General features: G+C 39.6%; 2 protein-coding genes across 5 annotated transcripts in view; one reads left to right on the top strand and one right to left on the bottom strand.

The window, feature by feature from the left end:
* Positions 1-12589, bottom strand: part of galnt10 (UDP-N-acetyl-alpha-D-galactosamine:polypeptide N-acetylgalactosaminyltransferase 10 (GalNAc-T10)) — a 33206-nt gene extending 20617 nt beyond the window's left edge. Inside the window, exons 1-2 of the mRNA XM_056730362.1 lie at positions 12335-12589; positions 1765-1855 (exon numbers count right to left, since the gene is read on the bottom strand). Of these exons, the coding sequence (XP_056586340.1) occupies positions 1765-1855; positions 12335-12490 (247 nt within the window). The 5' untranslated portion in view covers positions 12491-12589. The remainder of the gene's footprint in view (positions 1-1764; positions 1856-12334) is intronic.
* Positions 12590-18623: 6034 nt separating this feature from the next.
* Positions 18624-25876, top strand: part of LOC130407809 (arf-GAP with Rho-GAP domain, ANK repeat and PH domain-containing protein 2) — a 40248-nt gene continuing 32995 nt past the window's right edge. For 2 of the 4 annotated variants that reach the window (XM_056731067.1, XM_056731070.1), the window contains exons 1-12: positions 18624-18768; positions 18897-19013; positions 19936-20018; positions 20105-20154; positions 20349-20538; positions 20666-20770; positions 20971-21096; positions 21201-21261; positions 21362-21482; positions 21607-21764; positions 22458-22564; positions 22665-22950. In XM_056731067.1, coding sequence (XP_056587045.1) covers positions 19936-20018; positions 20105-20154; positions 20349-20538; positions 20666-20770; positions 20971-21096; positions 21201-21261; positions 21362-21482; positions 21607-21764; positions 22458-22564; positions 22665-22950 — 1287 coding nt within the window. In that variant the 5' untranslated portion in view covers positions 18624-18768; positions 18897-19013. The remainder of the gene's footprint in view (positions 18769-18896; positions 19014-19935; positions 20019-20104; positions 20155-20348; positions 20539-20665; positions 20771-20970; positions 21097-21200; positions 21262-21361; positions 21483-21606; positions 21765-22457; positions 22565-22664; positions 22951-25876) is intronic. The other 2 variants (XM_056731069.1, XM_056731068.1) reach the window with 2 other exon arrangements.

Genomic DNA, 25876 nt, shown 5'->3' with positions numbered 1-25876 from the left:
TGGTGCAATAGATGAGTAGATGCCGTTAATAGAGTTACAGTGCAGTAGATGAGTTCGTTCAGTTATTGAAGTTACAGTGAAGTAGATGAGGTAATGAAGTTCTGAAAGTTACAGTGCAGTAGATGAGTTAGTGCAGTTATTGAAGTTACAATGCAGTAGATGAGGTAATGCAGTTATGAAACCAAGTTAATGGAATCACCAGTAGTCCATTAGTTCAAATGAGCATTCAGTGTAATACTCCTGGTGTGCAAGTGAGCAGTATAGAGTGCAAATTATGCTGTGTGTGTGTAAACAGTCCGGTAGAGCAGATACATGAAGTACTGGTGTGTAAAGTTCAGTCATGCATGGCAGCCCTGTAGTGCAATGTAAACAATGTAATAGCAGCATTAAAGTTAAAGTTATGAGGGGTAGTGGAATCAGTGGGGGACAGAGTTCAATAATGAAACAGCTCTGGGAAAAAAGCTGTTTCCTAGTCTGCTGGTTCTTGTCCGGAGGCACCTGAAGCGCCTACCGGAAGGCAGGAGAGTAAACAGTCTGTGAGCGGGGTGAGAAGAGTCCTTGAGAATGCTGCGAGCTCGACGCAGACAGCGTTTCTTCTGGATGTCCTCAATGGAAGGGAGTGTAGTCCCTGTGATGCGTTGGGCTGTTTTCACCACCAGTGCCTTGCGCTCAGCAACAGAACAGTTCCCATACCAGACTGTGACACAGTTGGTCAGGATGCTCTCTATCGTGCAACGATAGAAGTTCACCAGGATAGTTGAAGACAGTTGGTTCTTCTTCAGTGTCCTCAGAAAGAAGAGACGCTGGTGAGCCTTCTTGACCAGGCATGAGGTGTTGGTGGTCCAGGACAGGTTCTCCGAAATATGATTCCCCAGGAACTTAAAACTGGAAACACGTTCGACAGCCATCCCATTAATGTGGATGGGGTTGTGTGTGCCTCCTTTCGCCTTCCTGAAGTCCACGATGATCTCCTTTGTCTTGGAGGTGTTAAGGAGCAGGTTGTTGTTTGAAAACAAATATCCCAGCGTAAACACACTGTTTTCCGACCACTACAGTCTTTAATTCTGACATAAAATCTGTGTTGCAATCACCAGTAGTCAAACGTAAAATGCCAGAAACTTTCTGAAAGTACTGTATGTTTTAGTGATACTCAGCTGGGGAAAAAAATCGCTCTGAAAGTGATCCCAACGACATCTTTCTCTGTATCTTAATCGTAATAGTTATGGTGTGAACGCCGATATTCTTTTGGATTAAGAACGATTTTTAAACGTTAAATTTTTTGTTATCTTTATAGTTATCATTATAGATCATAAATATATGTGAATGGCCTTTTATTCATAGAAAGCTTTTAAACCATTTAGGCGTGATTTGAAATGATTGTATTGACACGTCCAGCGTCCAGTATAGATTGACAGCTTCTGGCTGTGGAATACGGCTAAACGCAACGGGACAGCAGTCACTTCTGGTAAACACATGGGCTAAAGGCTGCATCAGAATCTGTCAGACAGCACACAAGTATTAACTTCTCTTTCGTGCTTGAATGAACAAAAACACTTAAGATTGTGCTAGAAACCACATTTTGTCAAGTATTTTCACAAGCACAGTTTTCAACAAGTTAAATTAAGTCTTAAATTAATGTAAAGAGTAGTTAAAATAGGAAGCGCATTAGACCTAGGGTCCACATTCTTATGCTGCTGTGACTCCTGTTACTAATTTTAATCAAATAAGAGAGCATTTACCATTTTTTAAAACCATGTAACCTACCTAAGCGCGCTGCATCGCTTCTTATAGCGGCATAATCATGCCAGTCTATTTTCCGAACACCAGCATTCTGCAGGTTCTGTCTGTTCATTCTCTGAAAAAAAAAACACAGTGTAAACATGTGTAATGTAAAGCAATATAGCATACACTGTAATGTAAATTCTGCATTGTAGTAGATTTCATGAAATTAATTAAGTAAACTTTACTTAATAAAATTGTATTCTTTGTTTTTTTATTGAGTGAATTTAACTGAATTTTATCATGTTGAACCCACGTAAACTTGTTTATAGGATCTTTAGTGGTGGGACTACATGATTGCTTTTTATTTGGCAGTAAATTTAGAGTTCTGAGCATAGGAAGTATTTTTTTTGAAAAAGTGCTATTTTATTTCCATAACAATAAACACTATCAAGCAATTCATTTTATTGTAAAGTTGTCTTGAAGATTTTGAAGAGATTTTGTTTATAGTTGTTGACAGGATGACTCGAGCAATGGGTTAGAAAGTGACGCTTAAGAAATTGTAGGTATGATGAAGTGAGTTTTATTGTTTTCTCCTCTTCTCAAATATGAAAAAGCCAGCCAAAATTCATCAGCAGCAAAGTATCAAACTAACAAAATAAATAAAATGTACAATATACAGGCTCATTCAACTAAACCACAAAGGTCTGAACAGCATCTGTTTGCACATATCCAATCTTAATTCGAAATTCAACATTCAACAAATGAGTGGATTACCCAGTTACTATTCATCGGTAGCAGTTCATATTTTGGCTTTAATCACTAATGATGTTGGTTTTCCTTCTGAAAATTATTAAAATATAAAAAAATTGAGCTGTATGAATGTAATTCATTTGAATGTTTCAGACCACTGTTAACCTGCCCACTGCTACAAGATCTGCAGATTCTTTAGCCATCTTTATGATTTGTCTGAAAACACATCTCTTCCGTCAACACCTGACTGATCGGTTCTGACTTCTATTTCTTCTCTACTCTTTATAAAAAAAGTAAACAATTCAAACTTAGCTCTGTATACTGTGGTAGGTTATATGAGACCGGTCTTCTTTTTTTGATTTCACTTATGCTTTTTGTTGTCGTTATGCTGTCCCAATTGCTTCCACTGCTTACCCACCTGTAAGTCGCTCTGGATGAAAGCGTCTGCTAAATGACTAAATGTAAGTGTAAATGTAAATGTTTACTTTAAATTAGGGCTGTCAACGTTTTCAAACTAACGTGTTAAAAATATTTAACGCAATAATCACAGCATCCGTTTGTTTTGTCATCCTTTGTCTAGCACTACATTATATAATCATGCTCTTATTCATGTAATGGTTTTTAAACCAGTTAAGCGCGATTCGAAACAGTTGCTTAATTAAACCTCCTGCTGTGACTCCTGTCAATAATGTTAATCAAAGAAGAAGAGGAATTAATTGTGTTTTGTTGCTGTTTTTAATTTAGAATTTAGCATTAAAGACTGTAAAGTGTTCGAGAACTTCATTCAATTTCTGCATATTTCCTACCTATTATTCATGCAACATGCAACAACGACCACCAACAACTTAAAGAGCTTAAATACACTGGGAAAACGAGATGACAAGAAACACCTGGGGTAAGGATTAACACAGAACCAGTGAATAAAAGAACTACACAGGACTACACAAGAAACATGAAAGCAAACTACCAAAACTACAAAAAGAACACAGACTGAGTCGTGAAAATTATAATAGAAAAGTATATTTTAAAACATTAATGTTACGAGCGATTAAAAAAAGTGAATGAAAGTGAATGTGACCAATTTGTCAGGTATGGTGACCCATACCCGAAATGAGACTTCTGCTTTTAACCCATCCAGTGAGTAGTGAACACACGCAGAAAAATTAATCACAGAAAAAATGTAATCGATTGACTTTTAATACAGTTTGAAACCTTCTCAGAATACAATTTATAAATAGGACAAAAAAGTATTACATTCTTTAGTTTTCCTTAAACTATGTGTGACTGAGTATGGTAGGAATTGGTTTGGGTATCGTAAGAGAATTTTCAGTTCCGATTCCGGTTCCATTTAATTTAATATTATTATTTGGTAACTATTTTACCTTAATTGAATCTAGCATTCTTGTATGGTAGTAAGCGAAGTCCTAGTCCATCGTTTTTTACACTATTTGGGAGCATTTGTGTGAGGACGCGCCACCACCCGCATGGCGTGGCCAGGGTGACAGCCAACAGGGGTGTCGACGGAGAGAGGAGCCATGGTGGAGTTGGAATTGCTGGTGACACCAGGGGGCCGAGTGACGGAGATAATGCCCAGGGTGGAGCCGCCGAGACAGAGAGCCAGGGCGAACCAAGGGTGCTTCTTAATATGCCTCCTCGTTTCCTCGCTCCTCCGTCCTCCATCCTATGACCCGGAAACCGATCGAGCACAGCCATCTTTAAGGACGTCTCAATTCTCAAATTGCACTGGGAGGAGGCGAGGATCGCGGAGAAGTGTTGCTTTTGTCAACAAACATTATGAAGAAATATGGTCATCAACTAACCTTTATCACGTGATGAGCGAGACGCAACGTAAATGCTGGTCATGTGATGATGACTGTAATTAAATGTGTAATGTAGTGTTGACGAATAAAAATGAGACTTAATGTGGTTACATTCCATTTTCTACCGCTTATCCGAACTACCTCGGGTCACGGCGAGCCTGCAGCTATCTCAGGAGTCATCGGGCATCAAGGCAGGATACACCCTGGATGGAGTGCCAACCCATCGCAGGGCACACACACTCACTCATTCACTCATTCACGCATTCACGCACTCACACCCTACGGACAATTTTTTCCAGAGATGTCACGCACTCACACCCTACGGACAATTTTTTCCAGAGATGCCAATCAACCTACCATGCATGTCTTTGGACCAGGGGAGGAAACCGGAGTACCCGGAGGAAACCCCCAAGGCACGGGGAAAACATGCAAAGTTTTCCCCACACACACACACAAGTCGGAAGCGGGAATCGAACCCCCAACCCTGGAGGTGTGAGGCGAACGTGCTAACCACTAAGCCACCGTGCCCCCCTCGAAATCACTTCCATTTGATTTATTAATATGGGATATTGGAAGTAAAATCGGTCTGGGTTATGACAAATACTTTCTAATAGTCACACAGCAAGAAAAAGTATTGTATAGGAAAAAGATAATCGTTTTATCATCGCATCGCAGCCCTCTGAATCGTAATCAAAACACATTGTGTCGTGCCTAGAGATTCCCATACCTACCGATGACTAAATTCATATCAGAGTGTCTTCCATGTCTGGAATGGAAGTATACTGAGTCTATAAGTTAACAATTATATAAGATATAAGATAACCTTGTTTGAAATGGGTTTGGCTAAAAGAACATTTTGGTTTTGGCTATACTACTATAATTAAAACAGGCTGCCAAAACCAACACTAGAAAGGAGGCTTTCTGAGGAAACATGAGCAAGGATACACATATGTTTCCTTTGCTGAAGTGTTTTATCCACTAAATCTGACGCGCGTGTTATTCCTCCCCCTGCACATCGTCAAATCTTTAGTTCATATTCTAACATCCATAAATTTGATAATAATGCTTCTTTTGTAAATGTATATCTATTTCAGACAGTATAGTTAATATTCATATAGTTATATATTAATATAGTTTATATTTATGTATAACATATATTTGACACACCTTCACACACATTTCTGACCACTTTTAAGCATGTTTATTTTATTGTAGTGGGGATTATGAAATCTGCCTAAAGTATGTACTTAACTTCATATTTTTTTTTATTAATAACATATTAACAAGTTTACATACAAAAAAGTCATTGAATAAACAATATTAACAATTTACAATTCTCAAAGGCAGACATTGCAATATGTAACAATGAGTTTTTACATTAAGTGTACAATCATGAATAGCAATAACAAAAAAAAGATAAAATAAAATGTATGTAATAAGATTCAGACATGGAAGGAAGGAGGCGGGAACCGGCAGACATTTAAACATTTAATAACAGAAATAATAAAAGCCTCAAAAGCCCTAAAAGATCAAAACATAAATACAAAACACAAGAACATAAATATAAACTTAACATATGTTCGGGCCCGGTCCTCTCTCCTCGCACAACTGGCGCTCATTCACAATTACTCACTGGACTCGAACCACGGTCTCGCCCCGCCTACTCTACTACATACCCGGCGACGAGACAACGGAGACAACGGAGACGGGAGCCCTCGGAGCGACCGGAAAGAGAGAGGGGAGAGAGGAAAAAAAAATTATAGTCCGGTTCCCCGACATGCTGCCGCTCGTTCCTCAACCAGCCGGAGTACTCTCCTTCGCGGTGCCTTGCGGTGGCCCTGGGGCTTTGGTGGATGGCTCGACCGTCCGCCCCCTGGCAGCCGGCGGTGGCTCCTCCTTTATCTGGGCGTTGGGGCGGGTTCCTCGTCCCCTGATCCTCCCCCTTGGGTGGACGGACGCAGGCTCTGGCCTCTGGCAGGTGTTGTACGCACTCGGCACTTCCGCCCCTGCTCCTCCCCCTCGGGGGACGGACGCAGGCTCCGGCCTCTGGCAGACGGCGGCAACTCCCCCGCTCCCGCTTGGATGAAAGCCGCCCCACCTCGACCCAGGGGCGTGGCAGCAAAGATCGCCGTTCCACCGAAGCTTTGACGGTGGCCGCACTGTGCACTTCCGTTTCCCCAGAGCCACTCTCCGGCACCGCGAGGCCACTCGGCGGCGAGGACTCTCCGACAGCATGTCTCTCGTTTCTCCCGGGTTTCGGCACCAATGTAATACGATTCAGATATGGAAGGAAGGAGGCTGGAACCAGCAGACATTTAATAAAGTTTTAATATAAATTATAACAGCCGGCGGCCCCTCACGGACGACCGCCGGCGAAATAACATAAACAAACACAAATATAAATATAAATACAAAACATGTTCGGGCCCGGTCCTCTCTCCTCGACGGTCCGGTCGCTCATTCTCTTATATGCTCCCAATCTCCTACGTGATTCGAGCCCGGTGTGCGCACAGCTGGCGCTCATTCACAATTACTCACCGGACTCGAACCTCGGTCTCGCCCCGCCTACTCTACTACAATGTACTTTATTCTATATAGTTGCAATGTGTACAGTCACAATAAAGGGATGCTAAAGGGTGCGAGGATATGCCATTTCTCTTCTTTTAATTCCTCCGTCCTCGCTTCTTTTCCTTGTACCCTTCCCTCGCATCCTGAAGGGGTGGAGCTAAGACGCCAGGAAAGGAAGTGAGGAAAGGAAACGAGAATGCACAAATAAGAATTAAGAAGCATCCCAATGGTACGGAGGGCCAAGGCAAAGTAGACGGCTCAGGCAATCGAGGCAGAGGCGGGGACCCGGGAGACCACGGCGGAGCCAGAGCGACCAAAGATGGAGATGTAGCAGGATGGAAGAAGGAGCCTGACAGGGCCATGGGGACGGAGTGACAATGCGTAGTTGGGGGATTGCAATCCCGACGCAGCGGATTGTCGACGACTGATGGAGCCGGAGAGACAAGGGAGCCTCGTGGAGCTGGTGTGATGATTGGCCTCGGTGGAGATGAGGGAGGCAGCATATAAGGTGCCAGGGACTTGGAAGAGCTGGGCGGGACCAGCAGGGGAGGGAGCAGACATTGTTCCTCTTCGTTCATCCGGTCAGATATGGCCAAAAACAGCTCAGGCTCTGCGATGGGAGTGTGGGCGGGGCTTAGCTCTAGCACGTTAAACTCCAAGATTACTCCTATGGCGGCGCACGGTGTTGCCGGCTCATGCACCTGGTCAGACGTGTGTTGAAGCTCAGGCGCGATGACAGGCTAAGTCGCACGCTCGTGCTTGTGTCTTTGGATTGGGGGAGGTGCCGGAGGTGTCCTTGGCCGGGCAAACGGAAAAAAAGAGTCCATTATTCTCCAGCATTCACTCCTCAAAGGCGGCAAATTACTCCGGGGACCGTTCACTGGGAGGCATGCCTTACACCACTCGCTCAGGCCGTGGCGATAATAAAAATAGAGCAAGTGGTCAGGGAAGTTCGTAAGGCAGATGAGCTTGATGGTTGGGAAAGCCCTCCGGGAGCGGGGGAAAACAAAAAAGGCTTAAAAAAACGCTTAAAAAAACTCACTTTAAGGTTGGTTATTCTGTTTGGTGATGGCTAAATATAAGCACACGACAATGAGAAGTATAATTCAAGAAGGGTTTTTTTATGAATCCAGAGGAACAGAGGTACACGCAAACATAATGACAGGTGACAGGTGAAGGACTATTAAACAGAAGGCGGATGATGCTGTGCCGGCCATGGTTTCTAGGGGACATTGTAGAGTATTAAAGTCTTTGGTATGTGTCGGGGCTAGTTTTATTCTCAGAGAGATTATTCAGTTTGCTTCAAGTTTTTTATCAGTCTGGTACCTGTCTTTCGAGGAATTTGGAATCCCCTTTTGTTCTTGGTTGATAATACCTGGAGTTATATATTTCGACTGCCTTTTTCTGAGTTGTGGATTATTCTATTAAAGCTTTCAACACGATCTGTGGTGGTGACATCATTCTGGCCTCCAGTAACCAGTGACAGCGGACACAGGTAATGGAACACAGAATACAAAACCAAACAGAATGAAACTGTGACAGTGAGTGCATTTCGTTGTGCTGAGACATGTTTTCCTTTCTGTACAAGAACACGCTAATAACTGCACCATGCGTGCTGTGAGCTACAGTGACCGGCCCGGTAATTCATAGATAATGTGAATTTCCATTCCGTAGTGCTACTTTCCCACAGTTATTTCATGTAAATACGTGCTAGATGGATGGGTTTCAATGTTCAAGCATGCAGCTGAACAGCAGCTGAGCTGACTGTACCACAGTACAGTATAGCAATTGCAATTTCACATTACATTATTTTAAATACATTCACATGCAAACCTATTCAAAAACAGATAATCTGTCACTTACATACGTGCAATGTAAACATGTTATGTTTTAACTGTTGATCACCACGTCTCGCTTATAGAGCTAACAACCACAGCTCTTTACTAAAACCTGTGCCTGTTCAGAAAACAAAGCATTATTTTTGTGCAATCACTCTGTGTCAGTTGAGTTTTGTTTTTAATGATAAATAATGTTTATTACTGCATAATATGGAGCATTGGAGCAGTCTGTCCCGTAGTGCTTTAATGCTGTTCGGTCTGTGCAACACCGAATGAAGTCAAAAACACTTAAGTTTGGAGACAGAGGGAGTGACGAGATAACCCTGTGAAATGTTACCTCGCACGTTATAAAAAAAGTAGTGGTGGGCCGTTAACGGCGTAGTGAGACTCTTATCGCGCGATAAAAAAAATGTCGCCGTTAATCTATTCTCAAAGTTGGGTTGGGAGCTGGGTCTATACTACGCAAGCTATGATGACTTTCACCTTGATATTTTAGCGCGGATGTATACCAGCTTAACTGCACTGTACGGGGCGAGAACGAGATTTTTCAACTCGCGTGATTCGCGTCATTCGCGGAAGCAGAAGCCGCCTCATCATCTTATAACCAGGGCTTCATTCGCGTCCATAGCGCAGCCTCATCATCTCCTAACCAGGGCTTCATTCGCGCGATTCGCGCAGCAAGTAGGTCTATTGCCTCTTTGCATTAACACATAAATCACTCGCGCTTGACACGCCATTCGCGTTTGGTCTGAACACAACATAACGTTACTGTAAATTACCGCATCAAACGTGACGTGCTAACATGGATGCAGCTATGAAGCCGCCGGCTTTGCTTCAGGGAATATTAATTTTTAAGAAGCTTCCCAATAGAAACATCGACAAGACTAAGGTTGTTTGCACCTTGTGCAATGCGAAAAAAAAAAACACTGTCTCTCAACAGGTAGTGGTCTAGCTTTAGTTGAAACCAGTAACTTTGTATTGAGATCTAATGTATTATGGCTCCTGTATGACATATCGCTTGTTGCTCCCTCACTCTTTGTAAGTCGCTTTGGCAAGCGTCTACTAAATGACTAAATGTAAATGTACTGTAGGAGCTCTTCCAGTCTCAAGTACCACCTAAACGCAAATCATCCCTTAGCTAATGCGGAAGTAAACACAAGTTCATCTTATTGAACATAATTTAATTTTCATAACCAATTATCATAGTAGAACAGCTTTCTCAAGCAGTTTGTGATGCATTTTGGAAACAGGAGATGAGCCCCTGGTCTAATGCGCCACCTGGCTTGAGAAACCCGTTCTCAAAGACTTACTTTTAGTCATTATTTGGGTAGCACACATATTCTGAATGCCTTCGGCAGAAGTCAAATGAGCCATTTTAATCTAGATTAATCTAGATTAAAAAAATTAATCAATGCCCACCACTAAAAAAAAGTATTGCATTTGCGAGCCTTTTGGTCTCAGTCTAGGGCTAGTTTTTGCTGTTCTAATGCTGTTACATTTTTTATATGATGAAGAAATCATCATAGAAATATGCAGAAGCATTAGTTAAAAGGTTACAGAGTTGTATTATTATGACAGGATTTATCATGGAATAAGCAGAAAGAATTTGTTAAAATAAGAAAAGACAGGCTTTATTTGGTTTGTTGCGAGTATGCACAAGGCTAAAGAGGTTATTTTGTTTTTTGAGGGGGTGGGGGGGGTAGTTGTAATAGTTCAACGTCTGCACATCGTCCTCACCGGACTACACTTCCCATAATTCCTAGCACCCGTCTCACCTGAACCTCATCACTGGAGATTAAGTGTTTATCACCATCACCTGTGTATCCCTCATTATCTGTTTATTTAAGTTCTCCCCTTCCTTGTGTTCTTTGTCCAGTATTGTTTGATGTCAACGAGTGTTTTTGTCCTGGTTTCTTGTAAGATGCGTTTAGATTCTGTTAAATTAATCACCTTTTGGATATTACCCCTGAGAGTACGCTCTCTCTTGTCTACCAGCACACGTTACAGAATACTGGACCCTAAATGTACATGAACAGCTACGAATTCTCTCCACCTACTCGTCCTCAAGAGCCGGTTAAAAGGGACCGTGCAGAGGCCTTCCAGCCGGTCCCGTCCGGCCGTGCAGAGTCTACCTGTCATCACCAGTCTCCCACCAAAGTATGTCCCCCTCCTGAACAACGCACCCACCCACCCTCCCCTGTTGGATCCGTAACGGCGCAAGGTCACACCTTTTTGAGGTGGGGCGTACTGTAATAGTTCAATGTCTGCACATCCTCCTCACCTGACTACACTTCCCATAATGCCTAGCACCCGTCTCACCTGATCCTCATCACTGGACATTAAGTGTTTATCACCATCACCAGCTTTTAGATTCTGTTAAATGAATCACCTTTTGGATATTACCCCTGTGCGTACACTCTTTTCTACCAGCACACGTAACAGTAATAATATAACTAGTAGTGTAACTAATTGCCTTTGAAATAAAGTAATTAGACCAATACCTTATTTACTTAAGAGTAATCAGTAATTTAATTACTTTCCAGAGTTTTTGTGGATTGACTTGCACAGATGAATTGTTCACCACAAACCTTGTAATGTGAAGTAACAAATTAAATTGGGTAACTTTGAAACTAATTTAAATTTATGCATTTGGCAAACGCTTTTATCCAAAGTGACATACAATGCATTATCCTATACATGGGTATGTGCAATCCCCTGGGATCAACCTCACAACATTGCGTTGTTAACGCAATGTTCTTACCACTGAGCAACAGGAAAGCTTCTGCTTTATCTAATTTAAACACCAGCAGTTCAATGTAGTGTTCAGACTAAACAAATAGTGTGAAAATCCCCAAATGTGGTCAGGCAAAAATCAAAGTGTACACTGCAGCAAGCAGACACTCTGTGTCAAACAGGCCAAGGCGCTCCGCTCAGAAATCAGCCGAGCGAAACAATTTGCAGTTATTTTGGCGGTTGTGTGCTGAAAAGTTTGGAAAACCTTGGTTCAGCTGTGCATTTACAACCTGAGGACTGTGCTGGTTTACATAAATTGCACTTTTACTTATATTTTCCTTTTGATTTTTACATATACATACATTTTAAATCCATTTTAATTCCGTTTTGTCTTTCAAATTCTTAAAATGTTCTTATTCTTTTTAAAAAGGTTTTATGTATTTTATCTTTGCTTTGTCAATCATTTTATGTAAAGCACTTTGAATTACATTGTGTATTAAATGTTCTATATAAATAAACTTACCTTTCCTTGCCTTAATATTTATCAATCTAAAAATAGCATTTAGAAGATCTTATAGACCTAATTTGGACATGTTTGAGGTGTGTAAACAAGAGTAAACTGACATGAATATAATCAACATTATGCTCAATCAATTCTGTGAACTTCAAAATAACAACATAATTACAGATCTTCCAATAATTCATGAACACGTTTAAAACACCCAGTCTGACATATGCAACAAAACAAATACGCCTCAGCCCATAACACTGTCCAACTGCTTAAGTTATTAATGAACAAGTTATTTTGCATTTGTAATGACTGTTATATTTGTCTGGATCAGTGCATGTTGAGGGTTCTATTACCGAACAGAAGAGAACGGTGCTTAATAAATGTTTTGTTACCTGTATGTATGAGAATCCGGGTCCGTCCGCCGCCTCCGCTGAGCTGTCAAACATTCGGTCAAGATAGATAGACCATAAACCAACATTGGGTAAAAACAGAAAGGCCACAACGATTATCAGAACGATCTGCAACAATCTTTTTTGTTTTCTTCGCATTTCTCTCTCTTTTTCTCCCGTTTAGTGCTGTTTAAGCTTGTAATATCCCAACTCAAACTTAACCGAGTCCCTGTACAGTAACTTTATTCACTTCGCGTTTTACTGTCAGAACTTCCGCTATTATGGAATGAACCAATTCCCTTTTTTAGACGGGGGTAAACATCACTAAACCAGACGCTTTCAAGCGGCAGATTGTATTTAAGAATGACATATAATCTATAAGCGTAGCTATTTGAAATATATATTAAAATATATTTACATTAAAAATTCCTAAGTAATGACTTATATTTCAACAAACTGGGAAGAAACACCCCCTAGCAACGTGATAATGGAACTGAACACTTGGGTTCAAAGCTTACATTTCATACAATTCCAAATGTGTATTTAATCACCATTTCTAGATGTAGCCTATTGTTGCTATTCCAGTCCGGTGTCTGTTGAATTTCAACAAATTCAAACCTCAGAAGTGACAAAGTTTTCCATACTGATAATTAGTCGACATTAATAGTTTTGATCGACTGGTCATTTTATATTATTTTTACCTTCTAAATAAAGCTAATTATAGTCTTTGTCCATCAGAAAAGAGCCCACACATCTAATGACTAAAGTCATGACAGGATATTCTTCTGAACCATCAAGTCTGTCCATCTATTTACTGATTTAGATGGGCAATCTTGAAATTTATATTCCCGTTTTGTCAAATAAAAGGCAACCAAGATGTTCACATTTCATTGTTTTTTTCGAGGTAATGCGCTTTTTGTTCATGCATGCAATAAAATTTTTATATTTTGGAAAATAAGAGTTAAGAATTAAATGAATGATGATTATTTGTAAACTGTTCCAGAAACTATTTTTCTTTATATTAACGAACACTTAAAGAAAAGATGTTAGGAGTACTAAAAGCACTCCATTACTGTGAAGGAGACTAGCTTTACCCTGAAGAAAACAGCAACTAAGTAAGTAGTGATGTCATGGTGCCACTTCTTGTCCGGTTTTTCCAGTCTTGGGGCGGGTAAATGACAGTATCTCGTGTGTTGGGTGGAGAGAAACACAATATTGTCGCTCACGACATAATGTGCTTTCTCTCCAGTCTCGTCTTTTGCCCCGCCCCTCTCGTTTCCTCGTTAACTTCCCTTTAGTGTTTCATTACCCATACCTGCCCATTGTTATCTTTCTTTGTTAGTCTCCCCTTGTATTTTCTGTCCTGTGCTCGTTTGTTTTGTATTACCTTGCATTGCTCGTCTGAGTGTTTATGCTTGGCGAAGCTTTTGGATATCATTCCTGTTCGTCTAGTCTAATCTAGTCCAGTCCAGTCAAGTCAGTCTCTGTCAAGAGTCAGTGTTTGTAAGTAGTATCAAGTATCACATTAGTTAAGTCCAGTCTATTTTCAGTTTCCTGTTTAGTCTGTGATTATTATTTATGTCGTTTCTATTTTACCCTACTGTGGGTCTTGTTTTGTGTTTATTTACTTATATTAAAGTCTCATTTGTTACTGTTCCTCTGCCTGCATTTGGGTTCTGTCCACGTACCTGAAAGCACAAATGAGCCATAAAAAAAACCCAGGCAGTAACTGAAAGCCATGGACACTGGAGGCAGCTGCAGAAAATTGTGGCTAGTTCCGCCTCGCCGAAACTCAACAGGTGCGCTTCCACCAGGAATTCCAGAGCGAATGCCCGGACTGGAGGATCTCCTTGCTCTGGAATTCCTGGTGGAAGCGCACCGGTTGGGTTTCGGTGAGGCGGAACTAGCCACAATTTTCTGTGGCTAGCTCCAGCAACCCCTCACGCCTACAGAGAGGAGGAGGCTGAGCTCCTTGGGCTTCATTGACGTCGTCAGGTTCGCCATGGACAGAGAGGAGTCCATGGTCTCTGCCTAGATTACGGCATCTACCTCCTTGTCCCCGATCCCGGAGGGGCGTGTCATCGCTGCCACCGTGCTGGTCAACCCTGCGCCGTGTCTCCCGGAGACTTTCGCCATGGGATGCGTGGTTCCGGGAGTTCGACCACACCTTCTCCACCAGCAGAGCCGGAGCCCAGTCCCGGTCCGGCAACAGAGCCGGAGCCCAGTCCCGGTCCGGCAACAGAGCCGGAGCCCAGTCCCGGTCCGGCAGCAGAGCCGGAGCCCAGTCCCGGTCCGGCAGCAGAGCCGGAGCCCAGTACCGGTCCGGCAGACAGTCTGGCCGACAGTCCAGGCAATAGAGGGGATCTTTGGAGACATAGATGAGAGAGTCGGACTTGTTACCAGAAGGTCACCAATTCTCAGGGCCAGCAGGTATGGATTAATGCTATCTTGAGTAAGGCACCAAACCCCTGTTTGCTGCACCGGTGCTACAGTGATGGCTGCCCATCGCTCCGCAGCCACATCTGACAAATAGGTCACTTTTACTAGATGCCGACTAGGCCTTTACCTTCAAATGTCAGCCCTTCACGATCAGGCCACTTCAACATCACCAACAGGTCCTGCCCTTCTGCCCCCTTCTATGCTCGAATTGAATAAAATCTTATGGGGGCCCCACCATAAGTCTTACTTTGGTGGGGATTAGTCTTACAATATACAATTTATAAAAAATACATAATATATTTGATCATAATATGCATAAATATATTATATTTATTTAAAACAGGCTTACACAAAAGAACAGGCTTCTTTTACTGTATTTTGGATCAAACAATGTAGGCTTGGTGAACAGAAATGACTTTTGAACAGTAGTGTACGTCCAACAGAATAATTCTAGCATTCTTTACCAATGTACTATTGGTAATGTGGAATGTAGTACTATTTTCCCTAAAACAACTTGATGATTGACACTTTGTGATAATAATTTTTGTTCCAAAGTACTTTAAATGCAAGAAGCTACTTTATTAGATATTAAAAATATAAATTGTGATAAGACCGACTGTCAGTCTTTGTGTTAGTGTTGTGGGGATTTCTCAACGTTTTCAGTGCAGTTTAGGTAGTTACGTCTAGTAGGTGGTGGCAAGGGACTGTTATGAGTGGGTCTGACAGTCAGCAGATTATATTTGTTGTACTAAATGAAGATAAAATGGGAAGTGACCATTGGCCAGTAGCATGTAGGATCCAAAATGAAGAGCAAAAGCAAAATATGAGTCAATGTAGCAGATGGGGATTTAGAAAGGCATATTGGAAAGAATTTCATAATATGTGTACTGAAATATTTCATAATATGAAACTGGAAGGAAGCATAGAGGAAACCTATAATAGAATGATAGAAGGAATTATAGTTGCGGCATTGCAGAATATACCTTTTATAAGCAATTTTCAGGAAATAAAATAAAAAGTGTACCATGGTGGTCAGAAGAGTGTACAGTGGCAGCTAATGAAAGGAATAAAGCATTTAGAGTGTTAAGAAGGTCAATAAACCAAGACACAGATGTGGAATATCAAAGGAAAAGGGAAATTGTAAGAAGGGTAATTAAGAATGCAAAAAGAAAGGCATGGCAAGATTTTTGTAATACAATAGGAATAGAGACGAAATGAATGTGGTTTGGAGAATGATAAAGAAAATGAATGGGATTAGTAGTAGCAAACTAATTCCGGTAATAGAGGGAGAAGGAAAAATTGCTGTCGCAGACAAAGAAAATACAGAGGTTATCGCTACAACATTTGCTAAGGTACATAGATACATGATATCTTAGATGGAAAGTATTTTTTGAAAGACAAGAGATAAGCAAAATTTATAATAATGCTCGTAGGGAAACATAAATCACAGATAGCAGTACAGATGAATATTCTAACAGTTTTGAGATTAAAACAGCGATTGAGATGGCAAGAATACAATGACAGGAACGGAAATGATTAGTTACAGCATGTTCATTTTTTTTACCAGAGATAGCTGTGAAAGCTCATTTAAATCTATACAATCAAATATGGAAGGAGGGTGGATTACCTAAGGATTGGAAAAAAGCAATTGTGATTCCCATAGCTAAACCAGGGAAAGATGCAACAAAAGCTAGTTATTGTAGACCAATTGCTCTTACATCAACATTGTGTAAAGTAATAGAGAAAATGATAGTTAGAAGACTGACTTATTGGTTAGAGAAGAAAGAGTTACTGTCAACAGCACGAAGTGGATTTAGGAGGAAAAGATCCACAATGGATGCCCTGATATTATTTGAAAACGATATCAAAAGAGCAATATAGATGAAAGAAAACTTTAATTCTCAACACTCCACGCTCGACACCAAGTATTGTAACTTAGTTGCAGTTTTTGTTGATATTGAAAAAGCATACGATACTTTTGTGTAGAGAGGGGCTTCTAGTTAAATTAAATAGTGTTGGAATAGGGGGAAAAATGTATACCTGGATTTTAGACTTCCTTTTTAAACGAACATTTCAGGTAAAGGTAGGTAAAGAAGTATCAACAGTTTACGACATTATAAATGAAACTCAGCAAGGAAGCATAATTAGCCCAGTACTATTTAACTAAATGATTAACAACATATTTGGAAAAAATGTAGGTATCTAGGACTAATGACTTCAATAACTAAGTATGAATGGGGTGCAAATAAAAGCTCATTGTTAAAGATATATCAAGCTTTGAAAAGATCTAGGATAGACTATGGATGTGTAGTATACGGAGATGGGTGCAAATCAGAATTGAAGAAACTGGAGAACGTACAATCTAGAGCACTAATAATCTGCTGTGGAGCAATAAGAACAACCCCTCTAGAGGCCATTCGAGTTGAAATGGGGGAGATGCCATTAAATTTGAGAAGGAAGAAGCTAGCTATATTCACTTGGTTAATTTGCAGGGCAGTGATATCAAGCACCGTTCACATACAGTATTACAGGAATGCTGGGAATATAAAAAGAAGGGAGGAAACAGCATCGGGTGGATACATAAAAGATGGGTCAAGGAGTGTGGCTTAGAGAATGAAAACATCTGCCCCAATTTGCCATTAAATGGTGCATCAATATGGAACTTTTCAGATCCTTTTGTTGAAATAACAGTATTAGATGCCAGGGAGAGCGGATAATGATATAGTAACAGTTATGAAATTAGTGTTTTTATGTCAAAACAATGTGATTCTTTTACACAAGTATACACAGATCTAAAGATCCACTTAGTCAAAAACTTGGTATATGGGTATACATTCCAGATTTTAAGATGGGAATAAATTTAGAGAATTAGAGATAAACTGTCAGTATATTCCTCAGATTAATTGCTATAATAGTAGGGTTACAGTGGATTGAACATGTTAAACCAAGCAGAAATGTAATTTGCTCAGACTCTGCATCAGCTCATCAAAGTATAATGTCTACAAAAACAGATGGAGAAGATTTATTGGTGTAAAATATACATTATTGTACAGACTAAAGGCATAGGGTATCACAGTGCACTTTTGTTGGATTCCAGCACATATGGGGATTGAAGGGAATGAAAAAACTTATAAATTAGCAAAGAAGGCATTACAGGAGTTGGTGGATATCAAGGTACATTTTGGGAGAAGAGAAGCAAAACAGTAATTAAAAGGGAGTTAATAGGTACATAGTGGGATAATAGCAGTAAAGGGAGATGGTTTTATCATTTTGGGAAAAAGAAGGTAAAGGCAAAGTTATGGGAGATGTTGGAAGGAAGAATTCAAGGCTTACATACAGGTTTAAATTCTACACTTGCGACAGTAAGTACCATGAAATTGTGGGTGTGAAGAGTGTAGTGTTTTAGAAACAGTGGAGCATGTATTGTTTAAATGTAATAGGTATGATGAAAAAGAGTGAAAATAGTCTTTTAAGTAATCGTAAAGATAGACAGGTAAGTGGTATGGACATTTAAGCCAAGGGACGGAGTGATTATTGGATACATAGGGAACTGTTAACCTTTTTAAAAATGACAGGATTAGAGGATAGGATATAGGGCTTGCGTAATGGAATGCTTGTTTTCATCCTGGAGGTTGAGGGGCCTAGTGGGGAAGATGGAGGAGCTGGAGACGCAGCGCCATATGAAACACGGGCCATGATCCTAGGGGAAGGGGGATCACGTCCCCAAATAAAACAAAAAATAAGAGAAAAGTAAAGACTTATCACCCTAGATATACAATAGGTGGCGGTAATACTCCAAAGGAGTGATCGGTCGTAAAACTGGACGAAGAAGAAGTAGGTAACACACCGCACCTGTTCCTGAAGGAGACCGTTCTGACGAGATGAAAATCGCGGAGCATCGTCATCTAATTTACAAGCACACAACGTACTTTGGGCCGTAACACATGTATTACATTTTTAGTTTATGACGGGAAAAAAACTTAAGCCCAAGAGCAAAAGTAATGTATGCTTTACCAAAACAACATCTAGACTTTCAAATTGTAAAATGGTTAAGTGTCTAATAAATAACGTCTATCTAATAGGCTACTGTATGTGCTTTCGTGTTTGCTTTCTGTTGCGCCAATAGGCTTAAGTTCACTTGACTTTAACCCAACCCATCTGCTTGTGCTTGAGTAGGAAAACCGGTAAGACTTGAGACACATAAAACACCGTCTCATTAGGAACACTTCGCGCTTTCTTCAAGGTAAGTAAAGCCTCTCAAAGTATTTTTAATGTGATCTGTTTTATTTGATTTAACTTTAGTGAGCAGTAGCCGCCATTTTTTAACACCAGCCCAAATTAACTCCTATGAAAACATTTTGTTTTATAAGTATTACTATGGGAGAACTTTCCATAAATGTTTTGGCATTTGTTATATGCAACGTGAAATATTGACATGCTACATTTTTATACTTTATTTTTATATTCAACTGACAGTCAATCTTTATCTCGATACTTTCATTCTTTACATATCATGAAATCTTGACAACATTCATGAAACCACCAGGGTTGGGAAGTAACGGCATTAAGTAATCAGGATACAAAAGAGTAGTGACTGTCAATAATTCGTTACATTATGATTACAATGGTTTAATTTAAAACTGAAATAAATCAGTAATTTGGCACAATAACACGTTTTTTTTAGCATTGCTTGGTTATACAGTAATCACTGGTTTTGTTGTCAGTAATGACTCACGTGAGCCATTACCTCATCTCAGGCAGATTAAATTACAGCTTGCTGACCATGAGAAAACGCTATCAATTTATGGCAAAAAATGTGTTTGTCGTCATAGAATGAACATGCAAACTAATATGCCATTTTTGGCAAAATAACACTTATTTTAGGGAACAACTATATGAAATTTTCTTAAACAGGTTGTATTTTGCATCAAATATTATACATTTTTGACCAAATTTATAATGTTTCTTTATATTTCTTAATTGACTGTATTTATATATATGACCTTGAAGGAATCCAAATGTAATCAGATTTCTTTACTTTTATATTGTGTTGCTTGGATTAAGTTTCAGAATATTTATTACGAATTAAATTGTTAATGTAACGGAATACGTAACCCTCTCAAGTCTGGACACCGCTAAAAGACAGTAACACTGTATCATTACAGATGTCTGTATCAGATCTATCTGATAGGATACCTGTGCCAAAACCGCGAGCAAGATACTTGCTTGGAATAGGTGCATCCACAAGGTGAGAAGAAGGGGTTTATGGTCTTTAACTGTGTATATAATGCCCTGATGGATAAAACAAGCTTACTACATTCAAATATTTTACAGTGATGGTGTTGGTCCAGATGTTCAGGGTGATACAAAGATGGATTTTGAAGGTACTGTTTGTTCTGACTTCTCAGCAACAGCAGTAGCATTTATCAATACAAAAAACTCCCATAATTGATCTTTTATTTTTAAGTACTGTATGACAAAAAAAGTCAGTTCGGCTCAGCTTTTAGTTAAGATAGTATTTCTGCATCACCTTATTTTATATTGGGTTTTGCTTCAAGAAGTTTCATGTTTTTCACAGAAGAGGTTAATGACAAACATAACGTTAGTGTGGAAGAGCCATTTAGTCAACAGCATACCATCTCTGCCTCTACTGGCCTTCAAGAAAACGCTACCTCTATAGCTTGCGAGGATTTCACTGTGATTCCAGTCTCCCCAAAATCTCTCAATGAATCTCTCAGTAAACAGCACCAGAATTCCAACAAAGCAGGGTAATGTTTCTTAACTGCTTTTCTCCTTGTTATTTTTTTGTTGGCATGTTCCAAGAAATACATCATTGAGAAAAATCTATAAATTCTTATAATTAATTTTGCACTTTGTTGATAAATTCTTTTGTAGTTCTGCAGACCAGATGATTGATGTTCAAATAGGGCTTGTTAGAAGCGAAGAAAAGTGTCATGTTCCCAAATCACAGAAGGACCCTGAAAAGCCCAATAAACCACGGTATGTTAAGATTGGTTTATGGTAAATAGAGCCCTGGTTGTGTGTCTCACAGTTAATTTTTTATGCTAAATAAAAACACTGGTGTGTACTAAACTGTTTTCATAAGGTTAAACTGATTGGATTTCCTTTTCATTGTATTATGTAAAAAATCTGTGCTAAAAGACTTTTCATAGCATTCCAAATTGCCCTTTTGTGTGCAGTGCTGCGACCATTCGTGTGAGCAGAAGGAAGCAGACATTATCGCGGTTACATAAGACAGCTGCTACATCTCACTGTGAAAGTGTGGTGGCACAATCCAGCTGGCTGGATGTATGGAGGGGACGCAAGTAAAAACTCTATATAATCCCATAAATCTATAAAGTTATAAATGAGTGAAAACAATTGAAAGCGCAAAGAGATTATGAAATTATAAAACAGCATTGTCTTGTAGACACAATGTCCTTTGGGCCACTCTAGATGGTCAGCTCATGTCACTTTGGAAAAAACGCACAGTGAGTTGTATTCCATGATGTTATAGTGAATTAAACATTTGTTTCATTGATCATTTGTCTTACTTATATAATTACAAATCTAATGTTTATTGTGTCTCAGGACAAGTTCACAGAATATGTGTTTCATGTAACAAGCATCACCAACATATGCAGGCAGAATCACGGACACTTCTCTATCTACTTTAGGAAAAAACACTTTGAGTTCATGGCTCACAGTGAAGGTAAGCTTAACTGAAATATTATGTTATACTTCTAGAAACAATCAAGTCGGTTATTTCAGACTTGGGACACCCTTGGGACACTTAGATTTACTTTGCTGTAAATGTGTTTTGTGTAAATGTGTAGCCGTGCAAAAGGGTTGGGTTTCATCTCTCCTTGCCTCACGGGGGGGGGAACCAGTTGATCCACCCAAACAGCATGGGCCACTGACCATGAAAGATCCACGGAAAAAAGTGCATGCTGCCATCTGTGGACATAACCTTTGGATTTACAGCAATAAAGAGGTGTGGTGTATTGTTTATTTTTGTGAACTTTTGAAAAAGAAAGAGAACAACGACTGTATATTTCCTAATGCAATGACATCCAAAAAAGTCAATGTCAAAGCCAAAGAAATACGTTTTGTTTTGTGATACTTTCTGGTTGTTAACTTCATTTGTGGTGATTGTGAAGGACCAACTTTATATAACCTCTAAATATTTTATATCAGTTGCCCAGTGAATTTGCTTGATGAGCACAGCACAGCACACTTGACAAGTTCTCTACTAAATAAACATGAAGTGAAAAAGAAGTTTGAGTAATATCAAGTTGGTTTTAGAGCATGCGGATCTAAGCACAAAGCTTTCATTTTGATTTGATGATGTCTTTAACCTTTTCATGCATAGAGGTCTCTACACTGGACAGCTATAGAATCTCGTCAAAACATACAAATAGGCTACCGTCCATCGAAAAATCCTTTTGAAAAATATAAATCTTGTTTTACATTCCTTAAGAGCAATAAACATTACAATTTTCATGTTATTCATGTTATTTCATAATAACATGTATTTCATGTTATTTTCAGTTTATCATCACACTCTGTTGTGTCTTATACAAAAATAATGTTTCTAATGTAATCTGTGGTTTTATAACTATGCCAATATACATTACTCTTCTAGTTTACAAAGCAAAGTTTACATATTATTATAATTTTTTTACAGGACTTCAGTTTAGGTCTCGGCATGACATATGTATCCATGAACATAGCATCCGTGAAGCTGACAGGCCGCCACGCCTTTTGTCTCATTACGCCATACAGGACCTTTTAGTGAGTATTCTGTAAGAGTTTCTGAATCTTGCATGTCTCTTATTTGTCTCTGCATGCTCTGTTTGCAGGTTGTCATAAAGTAACTTAACAGGTTGTACAGTTTCTCTGCAGAAACAGCTAAGGAGACGACTATGTGGTTGGATTGCCTGAATGACGTGATCCGCAGCGCACTGTCTTGCAATATGGTGGCGAATCGGCTGTGGTTGAGTCCCTGGAATAAATATTGTGCCGACTGTCGTGCTCCTAACCCTGAATGGGCATCTGTGAATCTGCTGGTGGTCATCTGTGAGGATTGCGCAGGTGAACATAGATCCATGGGAAGTAGCAGGTCCAAAGTGCGAAGTCTGAAACTAGATAATAAGGTCTGGACGGAACCCTTAATTCAGGTGAGTTTCGTTATGCTGCAGAACCAATAACAAATATAGATGCAAGCAGCATTTAAGGGAATCAACCCAAACGAGGGCACAGTGGGAAATATACAGTATATTCACATCTCTGATGATGAGTTTTTGAAAAGCAGTTTTAGAAACATAGTTAACCCCCTGGGGTCTGAGGGGGTTGGGGGCCATTCAGAAGTTTTAACATGTCCTGACATTTGTGTTTATTTCAGTTGTTTATAAACATATTAATGGGTCTATTACAGTCAATGAAATAATGTCACAAAACACAAACTAAGCATATATTCACAAAAATTATGAGTATTGAATCTTGTAGACTAGAGATTTTGTGACGCGTTGTAAAAAAACATTCTGCTCACTCATTCACATAAAACAATGTAGTGATTTAACATCTGTAAGATACTTCTTGTTGTGGAAAGGCCATATGCGATGGAGTTTCAATGTGTTTTATAACAGATCAATAGATAAAGACCCGACCCCTAATGGGCCAATGTGGAATGTTGTGAGGCAGCTATGAGAAATAATGTGTGGAGACTTGTGTAACGCGGGTGTAACACTGCATGACAGGGCAAAAGACGAAAGAACCATTATCATTTTAAATCATGTCCACGCTGGATACCACACAACACAACAAATCTGCGTCTGATGTAGACAGGGTGTGAAAGAATAAATTGTTTCTTTTATGCAGTTTATTTACAAAGTAAAGGAAAAAACAAACAGAATGAAGCCGACACAAGCAAAGGTAAATGATTGTTGGCATATTTTGTACAGAGTACTAGTGTTGTAGTCAAAAATGCCTAAACCGAGACCAAGACAAGTCCAAGACTTTGCAGGGCTGAGACCAACACAAGACCAACACCAATTAAATTCGTCTAAAACCTCGTGTCTTGTGATTGTTAACTGGTTTCAGATGTCTAATTTCCTGTTTGTCACTGTAGTAGGGGTGGGCGATATGGACAAAAAATTATATCTCGATATTTTTGGTGATTTTAACGATAACGATAATTACACGATATCCATTAAAAATGTGATTTAAAAAGGCAATTTAAATAGATTTAAAAAAAAGAGTAAATTCATCACTGATGATAATAATGGGCACAGTGTAAAATGAAAACATTGCTTATTTATTTTCTTTAACATGTAAGTATTGAAGTAAAAACAATTCAAAGACATACAAAATACTAATTGAACTAGTGTAAGAACATCAAACTCTGAGTAAACATTCAGTTGTACACCTCTGCTGTAATGTAAATTGTGCAGCATACAAGCAAGATGAAATAATAATAATAATGAACAAATAGCATCTGTAAATAAAGTACTCTGATCTGTAACATATTGCACACAACCATGTGTCCTTAGGGCCTTATTGCCTTACCACCTATGGCCTTATTGAACAAATACCTAACTTCAAGTACTGCCCAGTACAAAGATTGCACAAAAATAAAAAGGAAAATCTGCCCAAAAGGTGCACTTCCAAATCAGATTATCTTAAATAAAATAATATACATTTGTTAACAAATGACATCAAAGTAAACAAGGTCCACAATTTACAGAAAAATAAAATATAGTCACTATTATTAAAGCACACACTGGCATGGACAGATTCTGAAACTTTATAGAACATTATAGGCAAACTGCTCACTGTTCACATGTAGATTTAGTTCAAATTATGAGCCAAGACACATCCGTCATGATAATACAGGATGTATTCGGGTTTGTCTTTTAAATGAAAGAGCTTGTTGTGCAGTATTCAGTCGCCGCTTCTGTTCCTCCAGAAGTCGGCTTCGCGCATAAACTACACAAACACAAGAGCGCGAGGCAACATGACGTCATCGTGGAGTGGGCGGTCAGGTAAACAGTTAAGAAACTCCCCTTCCGCGCTCGCGTTCACGTGCGCCAGGCACGTTCTCGCGTGAATAATTACGATACAGCTCTCTAGTCACAGATTTCGATGGGTCACAGATTTCGGCACAGCGCCGGTGTTCAACTTGCGGGCGGCCATTCGCTTACCATGCCTGTGAGAGAGATGACGACGTGTATGCGCAGAACAGCAATCATGTGACGCCCTGCTGCAGCCTCTGAATATGTGGCATTTTAATGCGTGTTTTTTCGGAGTAATTTAAATACTCGATAATGAGAATTTGCACATCGTTTACACAACAAACTCGATATTATCGCAGACGATATATATCGCCCACCTCTACACTGTAGCTGTGTATTTATAATAAAAATAATAACTAATTTGATTTATAACACACTTAATACAAATTAAAAACAAAAGAAGAAAATAAACAAGAAGTTTAAATAAATTTAAAGCTTGTTTAAAAAGGTAAGTCTTAAAGCGTACGTAACATGACATCATGAAAATGACGTTTCATGCAGTCTGTTATGTTGCCTTGTTTGAAAGTAAGCTGTCTGCCAAGTTGTAAGTCCGAAGGTGAATAAATAACGAAGTTATTTGCTTGTAAAAATGGGAGTCGACTCTGAATCACACAAACGAGTCGTGGACTGCCGGGAAAACTTTGGTCTCCTCCCCCAAACACTGTCGCACGTTCGTGATGCGTGTGTATCATGTCTAGAGTCCGTGTTCTACGGTGTGAAACTAAGTCCGTCTTATTTCAGCTACCTACTAAGCAAGAACTTCCGAGGGAAAAATGGTTACAATTTATTTTGCAAACAATACCCCAGGGTTGTACTGTGTGCGCGTCATTTCACCGATGATTGCTTTGATAATCTTGGTCCGTTCAGTGCAGAGTATGTGAATCGACTTTCCTTGAGAGAGGGGGCAATACCAACTCTATTTGGACCTTTTAGCTCCACCGAGTCCCAACCTGTAAGTGTCACTTTTGATATTTGTATGAACTTCAAGAAATATTTTCGTACCTTATGTCTGTGTTTAGCTAATGTATATAAC

Source organism: Triplophysa dalaica, chromosome 19 (assembly GCF_015846415.1).
Source record: "Triplophysa dalaica isolate WHDGS20190420 chromosome 19, ASM1584641v1, whole genome shotgun sequence".
Classification (NCBI taxonomy): Eukaryota; Metazoa; Chordata; class Actinopteri; order Cypriniformes; family Nemacheilidae; genus Triplophysa; species Triplophysa dalaica.
The sequence above is the reverse complement of the archived record's forward strand: the minus strand, read 5'-3'. Positions and strand labels throughout refer to the sequence as shown.